This window comes from Knufia obscura, assembly GCF_036327395.1.
Source record: "Knufia obscura strain CCFEE 5817 isolate CBS 148926 chromosome Unknown scaffold_4, whole genome shotgun sequence".
Classification (NCBI taxonomy): domain Eukaryota; kingdom Fungi; phylum Ascomycota; class Eurotiomycetes; order Chaetothyriales; family Trichomeriaceae; genus Knufia; species Knufia obscura.
Genome location: NW_027042690.1, coordinates 452,276 through 474,349, shown reverse-complemented (window position 1 = coordinate 474,349; position 22,074 = coordinate 452,276). Strand labels below are relative to the sequence as shown.

Sequence of the window (22,074 nt, the reverse complement as noted above, 5' to 3'; positions counted from 1 at the left end):
AGGTCAACAAGGAAGGGATGCTATCGCCAACACCTTGGGACAGAGGCTGGCTATGAGGTCGATGTGTAGTAAACAAAAATGTTTGAGCTCAAGAATTGTGCGTGAATAGCCGTGAGTTCATGGAGAGCTGTCCGGCAAGCGTCAACTTCCCGGACAATTCGTTCTCGAGACGCATGAAAGGCACAGTGGGCCCCACATCCGTAGACCGAGGCTCTGCAGGGATCGACATGACTGGCCCGAGCTCTTTCTAGCCGGATTTTCCTGCGTCATCCGCGATATCGGTTCCTTCCGAACCCTCATAGAAAGCAGCCGCTTTCAACTCATCAGTGGAATGCCAAATATTTGTACGGTCTTGGTCGATTGAGTTTTCCGAAGACTAAAACCTATAGACTATCAAAGAGATACTTCTTTTTGAGCCCGAAGCTGAGCATGATCGCAGCTTAAGCACCAGGACACCAATCAGTATGTTGCGAAGGGTACCTCAATCGCTGCCCAAGTTGGGTCGGCAAGCAAGAATCGCAAGGCCAACATCGACCGCTGCCATTAGAACGTCCGTACGCATGTCCAGCCAGCTAGCTCCAGTTCAGCCACCAGTCTCAACAGCTTTCACGTCAGACCCGTTCCAGCTCTTGCCTGAGGCAGAAAAGGCTGGAGCTGCCGAAGATGCACTGTTCAACCAGCAAGTTGAGGAAGTAAAGCAATGGTGGTCCTCGCCTCGGTTTGAGGGTATCAAACGATCTTATACAGCTGAGGATGTTGTGAGCAAGCGCGGGACCCTGCAGCAAAATTACCCTAGCTCTCTTATGGCAAGGAAACTCTTCAACATCTTGAAGCAACGCCAAGCAGAGGGCAAGCCAGTTCATACCATGGGCGCCATCGATCCAGTACAGATGACCCAACAAGCACCTAACCAGGAGGTTCTCTACATATCCGGATGGGCTTGTTCAGCAGTGTTGAGTTCGACGAATGAGGTTGCTCCAGACTTCGGCGACTACCCGTACAACACAGTACCCAACCAAGTTCAGCGATTATTCAAAGCTCAGCAACATCACGATAGAAAGAACTTCGACGCAAGGCGGAAGATGTCCCCAGAAGAACGAGCCAAGACTCCTTACGTTGATTACATGAGACCTATCATTGCCGACGGTGATACTGGTCATGGTGGTCTATCAGCTGTCATCAAGCTTGCCAAGCTTTTTGCCGAGAATGGTGCAGCTGCTGTACATTTTGAGGATCAGCTTCACGGTGGCAAGAAATGTGGCCATCTGGCAGGGAAAGTCCTTGTGCCAGTGGGTGAGCACATCAACCGACTAGTGGCTGCCCGTTTTCAGTGGGACATGATGGGCTGTGAGAATCTTGTCATTGCAAGGACTGACTCGGAGAGTGGCAAGCTCCTTAGCAGTGCTATTGATGTTCGAGATCATGAGTTCATCCTTGGTGTGACAGAGAACACTGAGCCACTTGCCGAAGTTTTGCAAGGAATGGAGCTCAATGGTGCACCGGGTCCAGAGATTGACAAGTTCGAAGCCGAGTGGGTCAAGACACATAAGCTGGTCACTTTTGATGAAGCAGCTTTAGCACAGCTCAAGATCGATGATGTTGACCCATCTGAGTATTTGAAGAAGGTCAAGGCTGACCGAAATCTGCCTATCACAAAAAGACGAGCCCTAGCCAGACAGTACACCAGCAAGCCAGTGCAATGGTCCTGCGACATCCCTAGGACGAGAGAAGGCTTCTACCACTACCAAGCAGGCATGAAGGCCGCAGCAAAGAGAGCAGCAGAGTTTGCGCCGTATGCTGATCTTCTTTGGGTCGAGACCGGCGATCCGCACGTACAGAAAGCGGCTGATTTTGCGGCCGATGTTCATGCCAAAGCTCCAGGCAAGATGTTCGTGTACAATTTGAGCCCATCGTTTAACTGGATGGGACATGGCTTTAGCGAGGAGAAACTCAAGTCCTTCATCTGGGACATTGCTCAGCACGGCTTTATTTTGCAACTGATCTCATTAGCTGGCATCCACTCAACAGCAACGATAACTACCGAGCTGTCGCAGAAGTTCAAGGAGGAAGGCATGCTTGCGTATGTCAACCTTGTACAGAGACCCGAGAAGGCACTAGGTGTGGATGTTCTTACCCATCAGAAATGGAGCGGTGCACCATACATGGATGGCATTCTCGGAGCCATTCAGAGTGGCAGCAGTGGCAGCAAAAGTATGGGTGAGGGTAATACTGAAGGCCAGTTCTGATCTCTGTCGGCGCTGATGTTGGGTTACCAATAAGCCAATATGGTCTACCTACCATTTCTGGAGAAGAGAAAAATCGCCCGTTTGAGGTAGTCACTGCGAAGCACGAGCTACTTGCGCAGTTCGAGGAATAATCGAACCTAGGTATGCGTGAGGCCCTGGGAGAGGTGTTTCGATGTTTGTCACTTCACTATCACCGAGACAGCGATGAAGTTTCACTACTGCAAAACACCTACGGCCGATGCGCACTTTATTATTTCTAGACAATCACCACTTAGCATATTCTCGGCCACATAAGAACGATTATTATTGTCGCTGTTGATGCCAAACACAAGATTGCCCTAAATAAGAACATTACCAATGCAGCGCACCCTGGATCAGAACGCAATGTCGCTCAACAGTACGCCAACACAAGACTCAGATCAGGGAATCGCTTCCGATGCCAATACTGAGGGACCCTCAAACACCGCGCCTCGACCTACATTTCGGCTTTCCCGCAACAGATCTCAAACCCCGCCCTTACCAGGTTCACTCTCGACCGACAAGTTATCCTCTTCGACAATTATCCGCCGCAGTCAGGGCAATGGAAAAAGAAAGAGTCGAGGAGACAGAGTGGCGAGCGATGCGTAAACTGGAATTCCACACTGCGGAGGAACTACACCAGGCGCAGCTCCGAGCGGAAGCTGCGGGTGCAATAAGAGCGCGATATGTCAGGGTGCCGAGACCGATGGAGTTTTCGAGGAGGCAGGAACAAGAGGCTGGTGATACAGAGACGACCAGCGAAGATGAGGCTGGAGAGGATGTGTCGGCGGAGCAGGGTCCGAGATTAAGGCTGAGAGGAGGCGATGGTGATGCTTCGTGAGATCGACTCGCAGGTGCAAATGTGGCTGGATTGGATCAGAGTGGACGCTTGGTTGCGCTTGGTAACGCTTTCCTGGGCTGCTGTTGAGCAGGAACCATGTAGTCGACATACGGTTGAAAACTCGGTGGACGAACAGAAGATTGTCTGGCTCGAGGATAGGACGTGCTCCGAAAGCTGGTTGGCAAAGTAGATGTACTGTATATAGCCTTGCTCAGCACAATACATGCATCCTGACAGCCGCGCTCAATCTTCGTTGCCATTGCTCGGCGCTAGGCTGGAGACTTTTATACCCGGTATGGGCAGCGGTAGATGGAACAGTAGGCTCAAATGATGCAGATGGCCAACCAGTATTCGTATTTCATGGTGAAACGGTCTGGCGACTATCCCTTTCAATCTTTCGTGTTCTGACAGGGTTTGAGTAAGCCAAAAAGTACCTTCCATGAGAAGGAAGGGATAACACGAGAAACCAGAGGAAAGCAGCTACGACGCTCCGCCTGCCATGTTCGATCTCCATGACTAGCACGTCGGTTGGGAGTCAAAGACAAGGAGGAAGAGCGAGCTTGTTCTAGTTCAGCTGTAGACCACGCACACAATGGTGGCAGACATAGGTCTTCGGGCCATTTTATTAGACGCCCGTCATAATGGGATGATCTCCAGCTTTTATTTCCATCGCGCCCACGACAGCGACATTCCGTGTGTCCTGTCTCATCTAGGAACTCTACGTTCTAGAGGCTGCCTGTCGTAATCAATATGTGCCAGATCTCGATCATACTGGGGAAGTGGCAGTCTGACCATAGAGCATCAGCCTGGAAACCTTGCGACCGCGGATGTCCGTGCTCGGTCCTGGCGCAGCGATCGAACAAGAGGTGAACTCCGAGCTACCTAGCGAAGCACAGCCAAGCTTGAAACGACCAGGCGCTACAGGCGTTCTTAGGACCCGGAGAAGAGCGCGCAATTGCACCTGTTGGTTCATGATCGAGGGCTTCCAAAGCCTAGCCACTCTGTCCTGTCCGATCTGATCACCTTCCGCGCTTCTGGAAAGGCCGGAGTTGGCCGTATTACCTGTCTAGATACATCCTCAGAGCCCGTCACCTCGCTTATTTGGGCGGTGTCTGTTGAGCCGAGTCGAGTACTCTTAGCAGAACTGCTCATCGGAAAGCAATATATTCGAGTTTCGGGAATGTGCAGCTCATCATTCCTGCCTTGTCTCAGCTTCGGTTGTCCGCATGGTATTCTCGTACATACTAAAATCTGGTCTCAAACACTTTGTCACTGTACACGTTGATTTCGAAATGCCCATCTTACCCTGCTGTGTTACGATGAACGAAATCTCGAGTGCCGAAGCACGCTTGTGGCAAGATGGACGTCTTACCATATCAGTATTTGGTGGACGATGTTACAGCCTGTATCAACGAAGAGCCTTCACCTGGAGGTAGACAGCATGGCAGAATTGGCGCTTGGAAGTCTTGGACTGGTTCTAGCCTGGAAAGGCGTCGTCGACTTTTGCACAACACTAGCAGAACTTCTTCAAGACGATGAGGGACCTCGTGGAAGCCTGCTTCTTCGTGCCAGGTGCATCAAGAAGTCCTTCGAGGATTGGGGCGAAAAATATGGTGTCCAGAACCCGAAAGGCGAATTTGCTTCCTTCGATGATGAACGCAAAGAGCTCATTGCCGAAATCCTTCAGAGACAATCCGATGCGTCAACGAAGGTTTTTCGCAAAACACTGGAGGAGTATGTTATAGGGGATTGCGCTCTCCCCGACTGCAACTCTTTGGTCAAACAAGCCGTGGGTGGCTATCGAAAACGGATACGCAAATCTGCGGAAAAGGTCAAATGGAAACTGGTTGACGAAAAAGCGATGACCGACTGCATCGAAGAGCTCGATCGACAGTCCAGAAGTCTCTGGGATTTGACATGGACTCATCAATCATTTCTACGTCGGAACAATACTATGGCTGTCGATCAGCTTATGGCTGCCATTAAAGACGAATTTCAGGCTTTGCGTGGCCTACTGACAGTTCACCAACGACTCCCTCAAGACCTCCATACCTTGGAAGTCGCTATCAATGCGTCACTACACACTGTTGCGCCCATTGCTGTACTCGACCGAGTGGAACATTTTGCACGCCGAGCATTTTTGAGCGGTACGGACACCAACATCACTGATCAGCTTCATGCCTGGCAGGCTTACGATGAAGCACCATTCATGTGTGTAGAGACTTCGGCTGATTTCGACGATGAAATGTCTGCACTGACTAGTGCCGATTTCTACGTTAGTATGCCACAGCCAAAGCTCATCTACATTCGCGACCCGGTACCTGCGCTTAGTTGCGAAGCAATCATAATAGATATGCTCAATTCGCTCGTGCAACAGGCTGTCCAGTATCTCACTGCGACCGGCAAGTCCATCAACTTCCCTTCATCTCCAGATGGAAAGGAATCTGTGCTGTTCGATACCCCGGACGTGTACTCCCTGATCCAGGTCCTCCAGGCGCTTATGTTGCAGATCTGTGTTGCGAAACAGACCGTCCTTCTTGTTGTTGAGGGTTTAGAAATGGTGGCAATGACAAATAATCGGACGTCAGATTGGGCCCGACTTTTTGTGCAATCATTGAGGACTGTGAATAGCGAGACCAGGGCATGTGGAGGCCAAGTCAGGTGCGTCTGTATTGGCCCTGGGCGCGGAGAGCTCTTCAACTCTGACGACACCGATGTACGATTACTCGAAGCGATGGACAACTGCACTGCGTTTTGAACTAGCCCAGGTCATGATTTCCGCGTGACACAAGCTTCTTGCAGCCGGCAGAGTACGTACCTCGAAAGCCATGGCCTTTCTGCATTGGAACCTGAACCCCGAACTCACTATGCACCAGTAAGATTGGGTCTGATGTAACTCCTTGCCAAAAGAGGTTCCAAGAACGAGCCAAGCGTGGATAGCTGCTGATTCTGTCTGACGTTCAACGATACCCCAGCTACTGAATCAGATGCGCTATGTACAACACCGATGACGGCTGCTCACAACAACGACGACACAGAGGTCCAGTAATGCACAAGTCAATACATAATCCAATTCCAGCTCTTGAACTGCATACATGCGGTGGGATCGGGCTCAAATGTTACGATTGCGACTCGTGTTACTATGCGCGACGCAAAACCACCTGAGTCATAGGCTGGAAGACTGTATAAAGACCTGGAATCCCACAATCACATCGGACTCCGACACGAGCCCCCTCTGACAAGACTGATTGGAAAGCAAGAGAATGCTTATGATTCCCCGCCCAACGATTTGGACTCGAGCACACTAGAACGAGTACCAGCCACGACCAGAACGATCAGCTGCTTTGATCAACGTCAAGTACAGTCTCGATATATCCTGCAACCAGGTACGTCTTGTACCTTACACTCCTTGCTGCACCGTCCAGCAGACTTCCGTCATAGCTGAGGTACAAACGCGCGGAGACAACGATTCCTTGGTGCGCTGGTCCTGCCTACGAAGCTCCTACACACAGCGCAGTCCAAGATACGCCTCTTGTCATGGACCCCACAGGCGAAACTGCGAATGGGTGCTCGAGCGAATCGAAGCATGAGCTTCAACGGCTTGAGAACTCAACGGATGCTGAGAAAAGGTCTGCGGAAGGTGAAACCGCACTGCGGCCTTCCTCAGGCGGCAACGCAGCTAAGAGTGGGGGTGAGGGGGACTGTGAGCAAGATGGAGATCAAGGATCTCCAAGAGTCGATGTTATGTACACTCTATTCACGTCTTCTGGTAATGGTTCATGGAAAAGCTTCTTTCGAGATAGGCCCTTTCTTGGCGTGGATTTCAAGCTCTCGGACTCAAGTCAGCAGAAAGACGACAACGAGGACGCCATAGTCTACGTATGCGCTCAAGTCGAGGCACAGGATCTTGCCGAAAGACCAGGCAACAATATCCGCAATTGGCGCAGAGAGCGAGCCGACTTTGACTTCGGCGAAGCGATGAAATTGGAACGCGTTATGGGGCAAGAAATCACGATCGGCTCAGAAAGGTTGGTGAAGGTCCTGGATTCGGTCATTGATTATGATCCCGAACAATCGTCTTTGGGTTCCCACCTCGTCGATTATCTGGGCAACTACCGCACACTACTTTTTCACTACGATGACTTGTACAACCTGTATCAGGAACATATACGGGGAATATGCGACGAAAGCCAACGCGCGGAGGCCACCAGGGGAGTTCTTAATCACGGGCAAAATCGTATGTACTTGTTTTGGGATGAGTTTGCCCGCTCACAAAACGCACACGATTCATGGGACAAAGAAACCGGGGCTGAGGTCGCAGTCTTGCTACGTCTTATAGGACCTCATTATAGAAGCAGGATGTCGCCAGTAGTGTGCAAGCTACAGTCTTCACGGCCTCTCGTGGCATTCGAAAACTTGTGGCTTCTGTACAAGCCTGGATCTATTGTGTACAAACGCAGGAATGACACGCTTCTGGGCCTTGTGGTGGTGGGAGCTACCAAATTCAACAGAGAACCAGCCGCGGAAAAAGCTGCCGATCGAGTAACTCATTACGAGGTCGAGGCCTGGTATTACGAGTACAATGGAAATGTCTTGACACGGACTAGCACTATCTCTAGAATCGAACAATACGAGGGTGATCAGTCGATCTTGTCGCTTCCACTGATACCTGCCAAGATCTATGACAAAGTCGACGGTGGCATTGGCAGAAGCCGCCTGAGAACAAGAGGCGAGAGATTGCTGGAAATTACAAAAGCCGGGTTTGCTCATCGTATGTACGCGCATTCCAGATCATCGTACCATGGGCAAATTGTTCTCGATCCAGCTGTTTATAACGAAAGACTCGCGGAGCAGAAGCGATACCAGGATCGCTGTTCGCGCGACTACGAATGGCAGTGGGATGTCCTCCCGGAAGAGGATTTGGACCCATCGATGGAACAACTCGAGGATCCCGAGCCCACCGATGGACGTGGCTATAAACGGCTGAATGACTATCACGAGCTCGACCCATCCAAACCTGAACAATACCAGTTACTCATGCCTGACGGTGTGATGCTCCTTTATCCTCGCGTGGGCGGTCTTGCCTTGACCACCAAACGGTGGATGAGGTTCGAGATCGAGGGCATCAGCAGAGATATTCCGTGTGCGCAACCAAACCAATTGCAGGAATGTTTGGTTGCGCATGAAGACGATAGGGAGGTCCTCCGTACTGCTCTCTGCAAGTATCCTGATCAAGCAGATTTTGTGCCCGGTAAAGGCGAAGGCCAGGCTTTCTTGCTACATGGTCCACCAGGCACTGGAAAGACACTGACTGCCGAGTGCGTGGCTAACGATCTACGCCGGCCACTCATATCACTCACGTGGAACGATTTTCATGGGGCGGGCGGAGAAGAGCAATTCTTGCGGCGGTGGTTCGACCTCGCATCGAAATGGGGTGCCATCCTGCTTATCGACGAGGCTGATGTCTTCCTCGAAAAGCGTTCCGCTGGTGGATACCAGAACTACACTGTTACAAGTCAGTGCATAATTAAGAATATCTGGTCGGCAGGCTGACTGACGTGCAGTTTTCTTGAGAACGATGGAGTACTATGCTGGAGTATTATTCTTGGTAAGAAATCCAGCTTGCCAATTTCGTTGCGGAAACAGTCCCTAACTTGTGCCTCTAGACGACAAATCGACCCGGGCAGATTGATGACTCTTTCATTAGCCGAATCACTGCTGCAATCAAGTATCCCGAGCTTACACAAGATGCTCGGAACAGCATCTGGCAGAAGTTCTTCAAGATGCATGAGAAATCCGGAAAGGTAAAGGTGAAAGTGACCACGAAAGCCAAGAAAGAAATCTGCCAAGATACGACGCCATTGAACGGACGCGAGATTCGAAACAGTAAGTCACGATCGTTCTTTGAGGAAGTGCGGAGCATAACTTTATCTTGCAGTTTTCCAGACAGCCATCAGCCTTGCAAGCTTGTCTCTGCACGATGAAGAAGAGCATACACGCGGCTCGCCTACCGATCGTGATACCACGCGTGACCATGGGCTCATTTGGGTGGACTGGGACCATTTCTCCAAGGCTTTGGAAAGACACAAGAGCTTTCTTGACTATCTGAAGTCTTTGAACATGGACATGGACGAGCATACGAGGAACAAAGTGAGGCGGAATTACTGAGGATCGACGCACATGTTGCTGAGCATATCCATCATAATGGGATCAAACGCGAAGCTTCGGAAGAGATGGATCCTCCTGTATCAGCAGCAGCGAGCCGCCCGCGCGTTAGCTCTTTTCGGACGAAGTAAGCTCGAGCATAGTCAAGACAAGCTCTCGTTGGCAAGACACTCAATGGAGACGCTCCAATACCACTGGCAGCGAAATGAGTTTCCACTATATTGTTGGGTGCATTGCGCCGCGAGTGTTCCTCTTGTAGATGCAATGCTCAATGATGTTGAAGCTGCTCAATCAATGGGAACATGACTAGACGTCCTGACATTTACACTACACTCAGTTGCATCTACTTTCGGTGCGCCTACGGGGAGGCGTGAGTAGATGCTTAGGACGAGCGAGAATGCGGAATAGACCCAATTGTCCTGCCGGAGGACACTGCCCCCGTGTCTATGGCTTGTGCTTGCAGAAGCCAGACTTACCTGATCACAGATCTTGTAGCCTGATCAACACGTTTAGAGCCCATATCACCATGATTGCGCAGACTTGTTGACAGAACTGTCAACTCGGCTCTCGCCGTCGGTCCTCCTTCACGTGGAGAGAGCTGTAAGTAGGGGAGTCCAGTATAGTAGCCAGGGGCGCTGAGTCTACTATCGCTACTGGATACCTGAAACCAAGAGACCGACAATTAACGATACGATCATACACTGTTCTAGGGGTGGAACAGTAATATACCTCGTCGTCGCGACCTATAGAACGAGGAGTGACTCGCCGGTTCACCTATTCCTTATATAAACCATAATCAGCTACAATTCACAGTAACTACCGCCTTCTATCACTATATAGAGGTAACTTCTAACTTATAACTACAGTACTGGTACTGCTATAATAGTAGCCTCTATTAGCGCGAGGGTGTACTTACTAGTATATTAGCCCGTAATAAGGAAATACTACTAGTAAAAGAAGATAAGTATAGGGAGGGTATAAGGTAATAGGTCCTAAGCCTATTAGTATACCTAGTACTATACTATATAGCTTATAGCCGTTACGTAGATAGGCTAGATAGTAATATAATTTTTAAACTAAACTATTGACTCGTAATACTAACGGAATATATACTAAAGCGCTAAATTATCGTCTAATCTTTTTACTAGGTTATAAGCTCGGCTAGCTTAGCGGTAAAGCGCCTAGCCTTTAAAAACTTAAAATAAGATTCTTAATTTAATTCTAGCGACCGATACGTAAAAAAATACGTAATAAAATAGGTTAGAATCTACCTACGTTAGAGACCCTAAAGCGAGTTAAAGTAGAGAGATAGCTATAAGCGCCTCGTTCCGCGGTATTCCGTAAATAGATTTATCCTTAATAATATACCGCTTCGGAGGGAGTAACAGAATATATACTAAAGCGCTGAATTATCGTCTAATCTTTTTACTAGATACTACTCGCGAGTTACTAATTCTAGTCTAACTCGTAACTTACGAGTTAGTATTAGTAAGCCTACCTAGTATAGTATAGTAGTATAGATTACCCTGTTACACGATTCAAGTCTAGAGATACCTAATATAGCCTAATATATAGGCTAAGCCTAACTCATAAGCTGACTCGTGAGTTGCGAGTTGGGATCGAGCCAACTCGCGAATTGACTAGGCTGCTCGTTAAACCGTGCAAACGATACACTACAGCCACACCCGGCCATACCATTTAACTTAAGACATGCTCATGTCACTATGTTTGACGCCGCAAAATTCTGCTACAATCTACTTCACCAGATTCTGCTCCCCCGTCTCTTTTTCCTTCTCACTCCCACTCCGACTCGACCCCCTCTCCACCTCCCCCATAACCTCCGCATCCACCAAATTCTCCGTAACATTCGGCGCAACGCTCTTCTCCCCATCACTCCTCCGTTCAGGCGGCACAAAAACATCCAAATACCTCGGCACCACAAGCGCAGACAACACCGCCAGAATCACGATGTGCGCCAATATGAAACCAAAGATATACGGTGGGTCGTACCGCAGGGTGTGGAACTCAGGGTAGCCGAAGCTGTAGACTATTGCGAGGATGGGGGCGGAGATGAAGCGGAGGAGGAAGGACCAGAAGGTGGGGATGCGCCAGTTTTTGCCGGTTGCGACGATGGCGTTTAGGTCGCGGCGGAGTTGGTTGCCCTGGAGAAGGTGTTAGTTCATCGGCTGTTATGTAGTGAGAGGGTCGGCGAAGCAACGTGACGCGACGTAACGTGCTCGAGCGAGAACAGAACAGAACAGTCGGAAGGACTTACAGAGTAAAAGGCCAGATACCAGATCTTCCTCGTGATGGCGTTCTTGTTAAAGAACCGGGCAGCCGGTGCATCGGGTGTCTTGGCGATGAGGACTGAGGCCGCTGTGCAGACAATGAAGATGCCGAATCCAACGCCGGCTCCTGCTGGTGCGCTCACGGCCTGACCAACAGCGACGCCGAGGATCATGCCGCCGAAGTAGCCGAAGTTGAAGACCCAGTAGGCTGGCCGTCCAACCTGGGAGAAGACATCGCGCCAGCGATAGAGGCTCGTTGAGAAGGAGCACTCTGTCCACGCGACGAAGACGAGGGTCATGTTGTTTATCCAGCGGTCGACGCCGTCGAGAATATAGTAGCCCGCTCTGGTGCAGTACATGAGTGAGATGAGGAAGGCGACGATGACCAGCGAGGTCGTGACAGCGAGACGAGGAAGTTTAGGCCATCGGTCCATGATGAAGGTCACGACAACGTCCAGCATGGGGTACGTGGAACTGATGCCAAGGAGCAGCAGGGTTAGGAAGAAGAGGACAGCCCAGAAGTTGGCTCCGGGCATTGCGACGATCGCGGCGGGATAGGTGAGGAATCCGATTTCGAAACTGCCCAGTCGTGGCGTGTTTGAGGGGAGGATGTTCAGATAGCCGACTACGCCGAACACGGCGAATGCTGCGATGGTTTCAAATAGGCAGTTGCTGACGACTAAGATCACGGAATCTTGGACTGCATTGGACCATTTGGCGTTGTAGGACGCGTAGGAGATGTAGTACCCGAAGGCGACGCCGGTGGAGAAGAAGACCTGCCCAGTTGCTGTTTGCCAGATCTGTCCGTCGGCCAGCTTGTCTCCGTTCCATGTTGCGAAGTAGAACTTGATACCACGGCCAGCATTCTCCAGCGACACGCAGCGGCCGATGAGGACGATGGTCATAACGATCGGTAGGGCCATTGTCACATAGACGGCACGACCGGTCAAGCCAACACCGTTGGCCATGCAAAGCCAGACGCAAACCCAAACGAATGCAGACCACCCAACGCTCTCTCCGATCAGGCTGACGTCTGGGTAAGTCATGTATGTTTCAACACTGCCGGTGCCTGTGTAGCTGCCAGGAGTTGGATCGACCTGTCGGAGGACACTGTTGTAATAGAACCCTTCAGTATCGCCCGTCCACGGCAGGGGGCTCGTGAACGAATGGCGGAAATAGATACATATCCAGACAAGAATGATAGCAAAGTATGGGACGACCGTCGCGCTGATGAGCATGGAGCCAACGCCGACCCCCTTCATCCGTCGATGGACATTATTGAAGGCAACGACCGTGCCTCCACGGTATGCCACACCGATAGAGATCTCCAGTATCAATATCGGGATGGCCAGGATCACAATAGCAATCAAGTACGGGATGAACCATTGAAGGCCAACGTTATTGAAGACTTGTGAAGGATAACGAATGATGTTTCCTTGTCCCACGGCACCCCCGAGGCTGGCGAGTAGGAACGCGGTTCGAGACGGCCATTGGTCTCGTCCGTCAGCCGACTTGTCATTCGGGGGGACGACGGCCCTCTTGAACTTCTGCCAGAAGCTCATGGTTGTGACCAAAATAGTATGAATAGAGCTGAAGTAAACCAAACCAAAAAAGGGCAAAGAATGAGGCTACCGAAGGTGAAGAAGGTTTTTGGAGCTCTGGACGTACGCGGAATATAAGCACGGGGAGGAAATTCTGGTGACTGTAGGCCTTTGCAAACTTCAGAGTCGATCATCCTGGACTCCGCCAAGGCGATGTGACCAAGTTATCGGCGATGCTGCTATGCGTACCGTGGGCATCGTTCGGTTCATCGGCAGGCCAAGCTCGCCAAGCAGTCAGGCAAGCACCATCTTCTTGGCCCGCCGGGATGGAACATGTTCTCCACAAATGTGCACGTGTAAGAGGCGCTGTAAGGCTACAGAGGCCTATGAGGGCGGCAGGTCGTCATCGCCAAGGTCCGCGGTGCGAAAGGTTTTCCCTCAAATGATGGCAGCCATGATGGAATGGATCCAGAGGAAATTTCAACGTTCTGGCGGTACGTACTCCAGGAGTAATCGTTGCAATCTCGCGAGATGGAAGGAAAGGGTCACTCCAGGTCTCGCAGTGACCGTTCTCTTTCAACCGCTGATAGAACATCCCTCGAGACTCACATGGACATCACTCGTAGTGTAGCGCTGCGGTCGTACAGAATGAAGTCAGAGGCAGGGATACTCAAGGCCGTCGAGGCTTGAGTTGCGCCAAGTAGAGCGGCAAGGCGGCTCTTGATGTGAAGCGAGAACATCCCGGAGATGCAGAGTGAGCGGTTCTAACCAAGACTTGTCCGCATGCTGGGCAGGTTTGGTGTGACGAGGTGCTCACGTTGACTTTTCAGGATACGGCGAGGGAAAACAGAGAATAATGCCAAGTGAAAAGCGGGGTCGGTGGTGGAGGAGCCCGAAACCGGTGATTGGAGAAGCACGCGAGCATGCAGATGAGGGAACGATGCGCCGATATCGATCGGACATTGAAGTCCGTACAAGATGAAGACATGAGTTTGTGTCACGCCTTGCGGGAGGGTCATAAATCTCATATACCGCTATCAATACTGTCTCGAAATCCGGTCTCACTGACCATACTTCTCCTTTGTACCCGATAACGAGCCCCGTGAACTCCTTGCTATGAAACAACTATTCCAAGTGCCGGAACGTTCTCTTCAACAGTAACACATCCAAACCAGCGTCGCTCAACATGCTTCGCAACCACGAAAGACATCCCCCACAGAATCCCGTCTAAACAGGCGACCGTCTCAACGCCCCCATCCGTTTCTTGACAGGCGTGTACATCATAGCCTCCTGCATCTCCGGCGGGATCGCAGGCTTAGCCCCAGCAAACACATCATCAAACCCCATATTCTCATTCACCACCGTCACCTCTGCACCGTTACCATCCCCATTCGAATTTCCATTCACCATGCTCTTCGCCGTAACCGGCACGAAATTCTCCTTCTGCTGGCTAGGCTGGATCTGGCTCTCTCTAAAATTTGTAGGCTGTGGTAGCATAGACATAGACTCCTGCTGCGAAGAGGTCAACTGAACCGGTTTCTTCGGGACAGGCAGTGCCTTCTTCTGGATCTTGCTGTTCGTGGTCTTCGGCGCAAGCGGTGAGCGCGGTGGATGTTTTGGCGTTGTGCTTTTTTGTGTTTGTCTCGGACTCGCAGTGGCTGCTCTTCGGGGCTCGGACTTCGGCGGGGCCACTGGTTGTTCTTGACTCGCGGGTCTAGGTTGGGGTTTAGCGGTTGGCTTTGGTTTGAGTGCCTCTTGCTGTTTTGCCTGGACTTGAGCTTGCAGCCACTCCTCAAAGCCGCGGACGGCGCTGAGCCAGGAGCCTTCGCCAAGAGTCTTGCTTTCGACTTCTTTTGATAGAGCAGCTTGGACTTTTCTCGTTTTTGACGCATCCATGATTGTGCACGTTGTGCCGTAGATGGGCGTTGCGGAGACAGTTGTGCTAGCTGAGATCTCGCCGTCGTTGAGCGGTAATATCGATAGCACAAACTCGATGTCAATTCTGCTTCGGTCTGGTTGCATGAGCATCAGTTTCGCACCCAACTTTTCATCGTTCACGACTGAGACGTGAACGACGCCAGCTGAGTTGAGTTGTTTGATCTCGCTCGACACCTCCTGCGCTAGTGCCCATCCTTCTGAGACCGTTTTGAGGACTGTCTGACAGGTCACGGATCCTTTCGGCATCATTGTGAATGCATGCAGTTGGCTCTGAATAAGCTGCAAGAAGAACCTGAGCTCGGTTGAAAGCTCTTTTGGCTGGCGATCATCGTCTTCATCAGGGCTGTAGGTTAAGCCGATGGGAGCGGTAGGGCCTGAAACAGACCTTGACTTGCGTCCAGATCTTCGTCGGCCGTCGCTCTTTGGCTGGAATGCAGATGGATAGAAGAAGAGTCGAAGCTGATCCCTGTAACTCAAAGTCAATGCGACACCAAGATCATTTGGTTCTTCGGTTTCCTCTTCTGCTGTGAGTAGTTTCCATCCAGTCCCTTGTTCGAGCTTTTGTGCGTTGACTTTATAGTTGGTAACGTCTTTTGCAGGCCAGCGACGTTGCTCTGCTTGGACGCGTGTTGCTTCGTTGATCTGATCGTTCATTTCCTGACGAAGCTCTGCAGCCGACGACAGTACTTCGTCCTTTTCCTGCAGCTCTCGCTGAAGCGCAGCCAGATGCTGTGACTGCCGAGTAACTTCTGTATCCACAGCGGAAAGCTCTTCCCGCTTCTCCTTGAGCGCACCATGATCAAAGGACTCAGACTCATCAAGACGCCGTCGCAAGTCCTGCAACTGTTGGTCAAGTTGTTGCTTCTTGAGGGTAAATTGCGGAACGACGCTGTCGAGCGCATACTGCTGATTTGACAGGATATGCTTGTCTTTCTCCATGTCCGTCTTGATACCCTCAAGGCCGCTCTGAAGGCCGTCGACAAGTTGGCCTCGCCACGTATACCAGCCTTCCTTGCTCTGATACCTCGCACTTGTCTTCGCATTCCGAAACTGGTTGTCCATGACAGCTTTAGCCTCAGGTCGAGCATCAACGTACTTCTTGAAGATGGCAGGCTGCTCAGCAAGCGCCTCGGCCTCGATCTGCCGAATAATCTTGCGGCCAGAAGAGATGTATGACTTGAGCTCTCTAGTTGCATGCTGATACAGCTCTAGTAGAGGCAATGTGGTGGCAGCTGCGACAAAAGATGCTTGAGAAGTGCCGTCCGCGTCTCCGTCTTCTGCGTCAATCGTCGACTGTGCCATGGTGTGGCGTCGCTTAGTGGTTGACAGCTCAATGAAGTGGACGTTGGTCATGTTCAAAAATTGCTGCAGAGAAATCTTTTCCTCCTCAGCAACGTCCTCGGCTGCTTCAGGGTGCATAGTGGCGATGTCTGTGGCACCAACGACATTGTCAAGACGTTCCTCAAAGGATGCTGGCTTCTGAGTAGAAGGTGGGTTTCTGAACCTGCCTGTATGCCCGGGGGTCTTCGCCTTCCTTGCAGGTGACTGAGCTAGTGTTGGTGTATGATTCGGCTGAGCGACGGTTTCAAGCATAAGCTGTTCTGCACGTGAGAGTCGACCAGTAGTCTCTTCCTTCGTTGGGGGCTTTGGCAGATGGACTTTCTTTACTGGGCTAGCTTCTCTTGACACAGTCTTGAGTCGTTTGGGCGTGCTGTCCTCATCATCATCGTCATCAAGCTCAGCTGGCCGTTTGCCAAGTAGTCCTCTGGCAGAACCAACAGCGAGGCTCTTTCTTCCCTTCGTTTTGACAGCCTTCTTGTCCTTCTTCGGCGTCATCGATTCAATCATGTCTTTGAGGTTCTGCGTCGTGTTCTCTTCTTGCTGCTCGCTCGCTTCTTGCTCCATGATGAAGCGACCACTCTCCCGCCGATGTTCCTCGGCTCGTTCGGCATCAATCTCGTGCTCGATCTGTCGCGGATCATCGAACTGAATTTGCTTCTTCAAACCCTTCTGAAGCTGGAAGTTTGGTGCACCCTCTCCGATAGACTCGCGACGAGACAGAATCTCAGACACTCGTGGGGAACCTGTGCCTTCACTGTCAATGCCGACGCCACTACTGCGTCTTCGAAGATGTTGGTGTGGCTTAGGAGCGTGCAAAACCACCTTCGGGGTGTGCATGCCAGTGGTTTCGTCTTTCGAGAACAACAGATCATGCTCCTTCCGAGGACTTTTCCTGGCGGGAGACGCACGCTGACGGATTTCCTTCGCAAACAGCTTCTTTGGGGACGCGCCCCGCGTGGTGACATTTGCAGCTAATACTGGTGTACGTTTCGGTGAGGTACTTTTGGCGGGCAGTGGCGTTACCTGCTTCGAGGGGGTGGTCTGGCCTACCGCTTGTGGTGACAACATCTTTGTCCCAGATCCCGGAGTCGTACTGCGGCTATTTGGAGCCGTTCGTCGAGCCGAAAGACGCGGCTTCAAAGTCGGACTTCCTGTTTCTGAGGCGATTGTGGCCATCGCCCTTGTCGTGCTCGCGGGAGCCGTCACGAATTGATTGATCTCTTGGTTGAGCTGAGCACTAGGAGACTCTTGCTCGAGCTCGGCCTGAGCCATGCTCTCATCCACGTCTTCTCGTGCTTGTTGCGGCAGTATTTTGCCTACGGCGCGTGTGATATCCATGGTGCGCGTTAAATCACCTTCAACCAGTGACTGAGGTTCGGTCTGCTCCTCAATAGGGGGCAAAATCCCTCCTGCTGCCATTGTCATGTCCATTGACTCGGTCTCCTCGGTCATGATAGATGGAAGTGATTGTCTCTTGGCCGGATTTCTGATCCCACCAACTCCTTTTGTCATTTCCATAGTCATTTCTTCATCAGTAAATTGTTCATCAGCATCTTCTTCATCGTCACCGTTTGACAATATGCCGCCCTTAGCGACCGTCATGTCCATGGTCTCTTCTCCATAACTAGAATCGGCGCCAGAAGAACTATGCCTTGAAAAATTACTTCGACGACGATTTGGAGTGTTCTTCGCTTGCTTAGCTACACCGTTTGGGACAATACCTCCAACGGCGCGTGTCATATCCATGGTCATGCCCATTGTGGCATCGTCTTCTTCAGGCTCTTCATCTTCTTGTTCGCTCGCAATCATCGATTGATGCTGGATATGGTTGAAATTTTCCTTGTCGGCATCGTTCGTGGTTTCTTGACTATGGCCATTATCCTTGCGAGCATATTGCCTAAATGCGTGGGTCACAGTACCATCGGCAATCTCCATCGATTGATCTTCACCTTCGTCATCATTCTGCTCCGCACCTGGTCCATGCTCATCGTAGTCAATGCCTTTTGTGCCTGCTTGACTTGCTGCTTTTCGTAGACGTTCGTCGAGACTTGTTTGGGTGCTGGACGAATCAGATGAGCGGACAGTGTTCTGTGTGGCTTCATCAAGGCTCATAGCAGTGTCGCCGTCAGTGTCGGATTCTGAATCAATGCTATCTTCAACCCTGATAGGACTACTATCACCCTCATCGCCAGGGCTTGAGAACGTCTCATCCTCACTAGTGCTTGTAATGTCCGAGGTTCTCCGCCGCTTGCGCTGATGTAGTTCACGTTGCGAATCCGGTGAATCCTTGACTACTTCGTCGTTGTGCTGTTCGACCGGCGTTGAAGGACGCTCACCCTCTGTTCCAGGAGTTGAAACATCTGGCATTGGCGATTGTGCAGCAGTCATGGCAGACTGCCGTCTCGTTGAGTTAGACGCTGAAGATGTTGTCGAATCCTCCACGAGTTCCATCACGCTCCAGGTGTGCAAAGTAGCCTCTGGAGCGAATGAGACGCGCCGGTTAGCTAAAGACTTTCGTCGCGCCGCCCTCTGCTCCACAACGGCTTTCTTGTGATCCTGTCTTCGCTGTTCCTCCTCATCGCCTGCTTCCTGGTGCTGCTCCACATCGTCTTTCGATTGTGGTCGTATAGGACTGAAAGGATCTACCAGGTTCTCAGTGCCTGGCATGAAACTGCCTGAGCCAGAGTCGCGACTTGGCCCAGGGGTGGAGAAGTCAATGAGTAGATCCTCTGCCCCGTTCTTCGCTGGAGACTTTGCTTTTCCAGTATCCTTCTTCCGCAGTTCGTCGAACGAGGGTATCACTTTCGGCGGCGTAAGCGGCACAGCTGGTTTAAGTATAGACTTCGGCTGAAACATTGGCGGGATCTAGAGTGGTCAGTGACTCTTTCTCTGCTCACAATGCTCAATGCGACAAACCTTGAATACATTTGCATTTGTCTCGGTCAGAGCCTCGAGTCCTCCAGGACCAAGACTCTTGCCTCGAGAACGTTTTGCTTTGTCCTTGGCTTCCTCAGCGCGCTTCAAGGCCGCAATATCCGTGGTCATGTTTGCTTTCGAGGGCATATGCGCGATAGATTGTCGCGACTTGGGCCGAACTGATTTCTCTTTACGTTGTTCCTCCATTTCGATATAGGTGTGCTTGCGCACAGGGTCATAGCCTAGCGCATCAATGTTGAGAAGCCTACGTTAGTATAAGCATACAACAGAATACATGTTGGACAGCGAACGTGCAAGAAGAGCTCTATCAAGGCGTGGTGGAAGTGGATGTGCAGGAGGGAAAACAGGCGCGTCGTTACTGGTTTGTTTACTTTTCTGTAGTCGGCTGGGCTAAGGTCGTCGAGTCGACCATGGTCGACGTCACCCAATCACATGACTGCGGCAAGAAACCGTGAACGCAAGGCTAGCTTACAGCCTTCCGACCTTACTAGCCAAGAATCTCTGCCAAGCAAATTCTGTGTGCGGTCTCGACGATCTGCCAAAACTTTGGTCGCAACATTCACGATAACTACGATTGAGATCATTCCACGCAGTCCTCGTCAAACACAGTCGCAATCATGGCCACCGAGTTGACTGTCCAGTCCGAGCGCGCTTTCCAGAAGCAACCGCACATTTTCCTCAACCACAAGTCGAAGGCAGCGAAGAGCAAGGGCAGCAAGGCCGGTCGAAGATGGTTCAAAGATGTTGGTCTGGGCTTCAGAACACCAAAGACCGCCATTGAGGGTTCTTACATCGGTATGTCGACCGCGAAGGCTGGAGCTTGGATTGGATTTCTGGCAGTAAAGAGTGAAGAATGGACAAGATGCTGATATGCGGTACACAGACAAGAAGTGCCCGTTCACCGGTATGGTCTCCATCCGAGGGCGAATCTTGACCGGCAAAGTCATCTCGACCAAGATGCACAGAACGATCGTTATCCGACGAGAATACCTCCACTTCGTCCCCAAGTACGCCAGATACGAGAAGAGACACAGCAACCTGGCCGCCCACGTGTCGCCAGCTTTCCGTGTTGAGGAGGGTGATATTGTCACTGTCGGTCAATGCCGACCTCTCAGCAAGACTGTGCGTAGCTTCTGTGGCTGGATGAGACAGGATATCCGCTAACACAACCCAGGTACGATTCAATGTCCTCCGAGTTCTGCCCAGAAGAGGAAAGGCTGTCAAGGCTTTCTCCAAGTTCTAGACGATCACGATATGTATATGCATGGGATGAATTGAGGCAGCAGAAAACATTGCTAGCCAGATGCTTGTTGGACGGGTGGTCGAGAATTCTTCGAGTACGGCATAGCGATCACTCCTAAGGTGGAAAGGACTGCGATATGCCGCGAGATGGACAACGAGCAGTTAGTGAACGTGCTCCGTGAATGGTGATCACGCGCGGTGTGCAGCAAAAGTCAAGCACAGAATATCACCGAAATACCTATCAGATCGAATCGTCCAATGTGGTCTACATGTTTACGGTCAGTCCAAGCGTTTCCGACGAGTGTCTGGACACAGATCAGGATCGAGCGTGCAGTGTGATCTGGAGTTATGTTCATGCATGCTCGTCTCGTTGTGCAGGCGTGACCTCTACTTTTACGTGTCTTGTCAGGGTGCGGATTCAGCTACCAGCGGCTTACTCGAGTTCGACTGATGGCGTTGCCAGTACTCTCACAGAATATCTACATTGCGGTTCTTACGGATTAAATCCACAAATGCCTTACTGACCGGACTTACTAAGCCGATCATGCTAACTATCGGATACTAGCTTGGGTGACGACCATGGTGGCGCGATATCGAACGGTAAAATTTGACAAATCTGTGCCTCATCACGGCCCGTGCAGTGATGGCGGCGTATCGAGTCGGAGAGTTTGCTGAAGCATAGACCTGCACAGATTATGCTAACCTTCAATAGCGTAACAAACAAGCCGTGAGGAACACCCAAAATCAAAAGCCTGAATGCTCTTTGTGGTCGTATGACCCCAAGCACACCCTGCATCGAGTATCTGAATGCCACTCATAGGGGATTTCCAGATTGGAGACGCGGCGACGAGTAGAGTACTGATTCACTCATGTCCTGTCAACAGTGTCCTCGTCGCTTGGGGACATCGTGACTTTGTGGAGGAGGATGAAAATAATGAAGACTCGTGACGGCGATTAATTAATGGCGTGCATGATTAGTGCAGATCTCTCTGGCACAGGGACCGACTGTGGGTGTGATCTAAGCTTCAGGTACCCAAGTTTCGGACCAATCGAACCTGGATGCTAACCCAGAAGACCATGTCTTTTGATACGCCTCCGACACCCACTTTCGCTTGCTGAAATTCGCCGGCGACTGGTAACTTAGTTTTCTGTTTGGACACTTCAATGCAATGTTGGATAATCGGACAGCCGCACAAGTTTGCTCAAAGCATGCAACGTCGATTCATGACGACATGCCGCCTGTCTTCCAAGGCAGCATTATCGTATCTGTAGCTCAAGTACTGCGCACTGAGTACGACTCGGTAGTGCCCATAAGCTAGCTCTGCAACTAATGCATCAAGCATGGGGAGGCAGCAGGTGCTCCTTCCGTGACTTCCTAATGCTGCATGGTGGCTTTTGATAGGGTAAAATCGTCAATCCACCAAGACCAATCCAGATGATGCAGCCATGGGCGCTTAATCGAACCGGGCAAACTATCACTGCAACTCACTTCGTCCAGTCTCCTCGCTCTCCCACTA

At 51.1% G+C, this 22,074-nt stretch overlaps 7 protein-coding genes across 7 annotated transcripts; 5 read left to right on the top strand and 2 right to left on the bottom strand.

Moving 5' to 3' along the window:
* Window positions 1–464: 464 nt before the first annotated feature.
* ICL2 (mitochondrial 2-methylisocitrate lyase) lies at window positions 465–2,246 on the top strand (the record flags this gene model as incomplete). Its single annotated transcript, XM_064872527.1, has 1 exon — window positions 465–2,246. One exon carries the CDS (start codon window positions 465–467, stop codon window positions 2,244–2,246), a length of 1,782 nt encoding a protein of 593 aa, XP_064731185.1.
* Window positions 2,247–2,682: 436 nt separating this feature from the next.
* On the top strand, window positions 2,683–3,105 carry PMZ80_004099 (uncharacterized protein; the record flags this gene model as incomplete). Its single annotated transcript, XM_064872526.1, has 1 exon — window positions 2,683–3,105. The coding sequence occupies one exon, from the start codon at window positions 2,683–2,685 to the stop codon at window positions 3,103–3,105; it is 423 nt and encodes a 140-aa protein (XP_064731184.1).
* Window positions 3,106–4,546: 1,441 nt separating this feature from the next.
* PMZ80_004098 (uncharacterized protein) lies at window positions 4,547–5,863 on the top strand (the record flags this gene model as incomplete). Its single annotated transcript, XM_064872525.1, has 1 exon — window positions 4,547–5,863. One exon carries the CDS (start codon window positions 4,547–4,549, stop codon window positions 5,861–5,863), a length of 1,317 nt encoding a protein of 438 aa, XP_064731183.1.
* Window positions 5,864–6,642: 779 nt separating this feature from the next.
* On the top strand, window positions 6,643–9,273 carry PMZ80_004097 (uncharacterized protein; the record flags this gene model as incomplete). The annotated part of the gene is made up of 4 exons (XM_064872524.1): window positions 6,643–8,620; window positions 8,670–8,713; window positions 8,772–8,991; window positions 9,044–9,273. The coding sequence occupies 4 exons, from the start codon at window positions 6,643–6,645 to the stop codon at window positions 9,271–9,273; spliced, it is 2,472 nt and encodes an 823-aa protein (XP_064731182.1).
* Window positions 9,274–11,024: 1,751 nt separating this feature from the next.
* On the bottom strand, window positions 11,025–13,120 carry PMZ80_004096 (uncharacterized protein; the record flags this gene model as incomplete). The annotated part of the gene is made up of 2 exons (XM_064872523.1): window positions 11,025–11,432; window positions 11,546–13,120. 2 exons carry the CDS (start codon window positions 13,118–13,120, stop codon window positions 11,025–11,027), a joined length of 1,983 nt encoding a protein of 660 aa, XP_064731181.1.
* Window positions 13,121–14,326: 1,206 nt separating this feature from the next.
* On the bottom strand, window positions 14,327–19,501 carry PMZ80_004095 (uncharacterized protein; the record flags this gene model as incomplete). The annotated part of the gene is made up of 2 exons (XM_064872522.1): window positions 14,327–19,243; window positions 19,295–19,501. 2 exons carry the CDS (start codon window positions 19,499–19,501, stop codon window positions 14,327–14,329), a joined length of 5,124 nt encoding a protein of 1,707 aa, XP_064731180.1.
* Window positions 19,502–19,932: 431 nt separating this feature from the next.
* RPS11B (40S ribosomal protein S11-B) lies at window positions 19,933–20,558 on the top strand (the record flags this gene model as incomplete). Its single annotated transcript, XM_064872521.1, has 3 exons — window positions 19,933–20,110; window positions 20,199–20,437; window positions 20,490–20,558. 3 exons carry the CDS (start codon window positions 19,933–19,935, stop codon window positions 20,556–20,558), a joined length of 486 nt encoding a protein of 161 aa, XP_064731179.1.
* Between the last annotated feature and the right edge of the window lie 1,516 nt (window positions 20,559–22,074).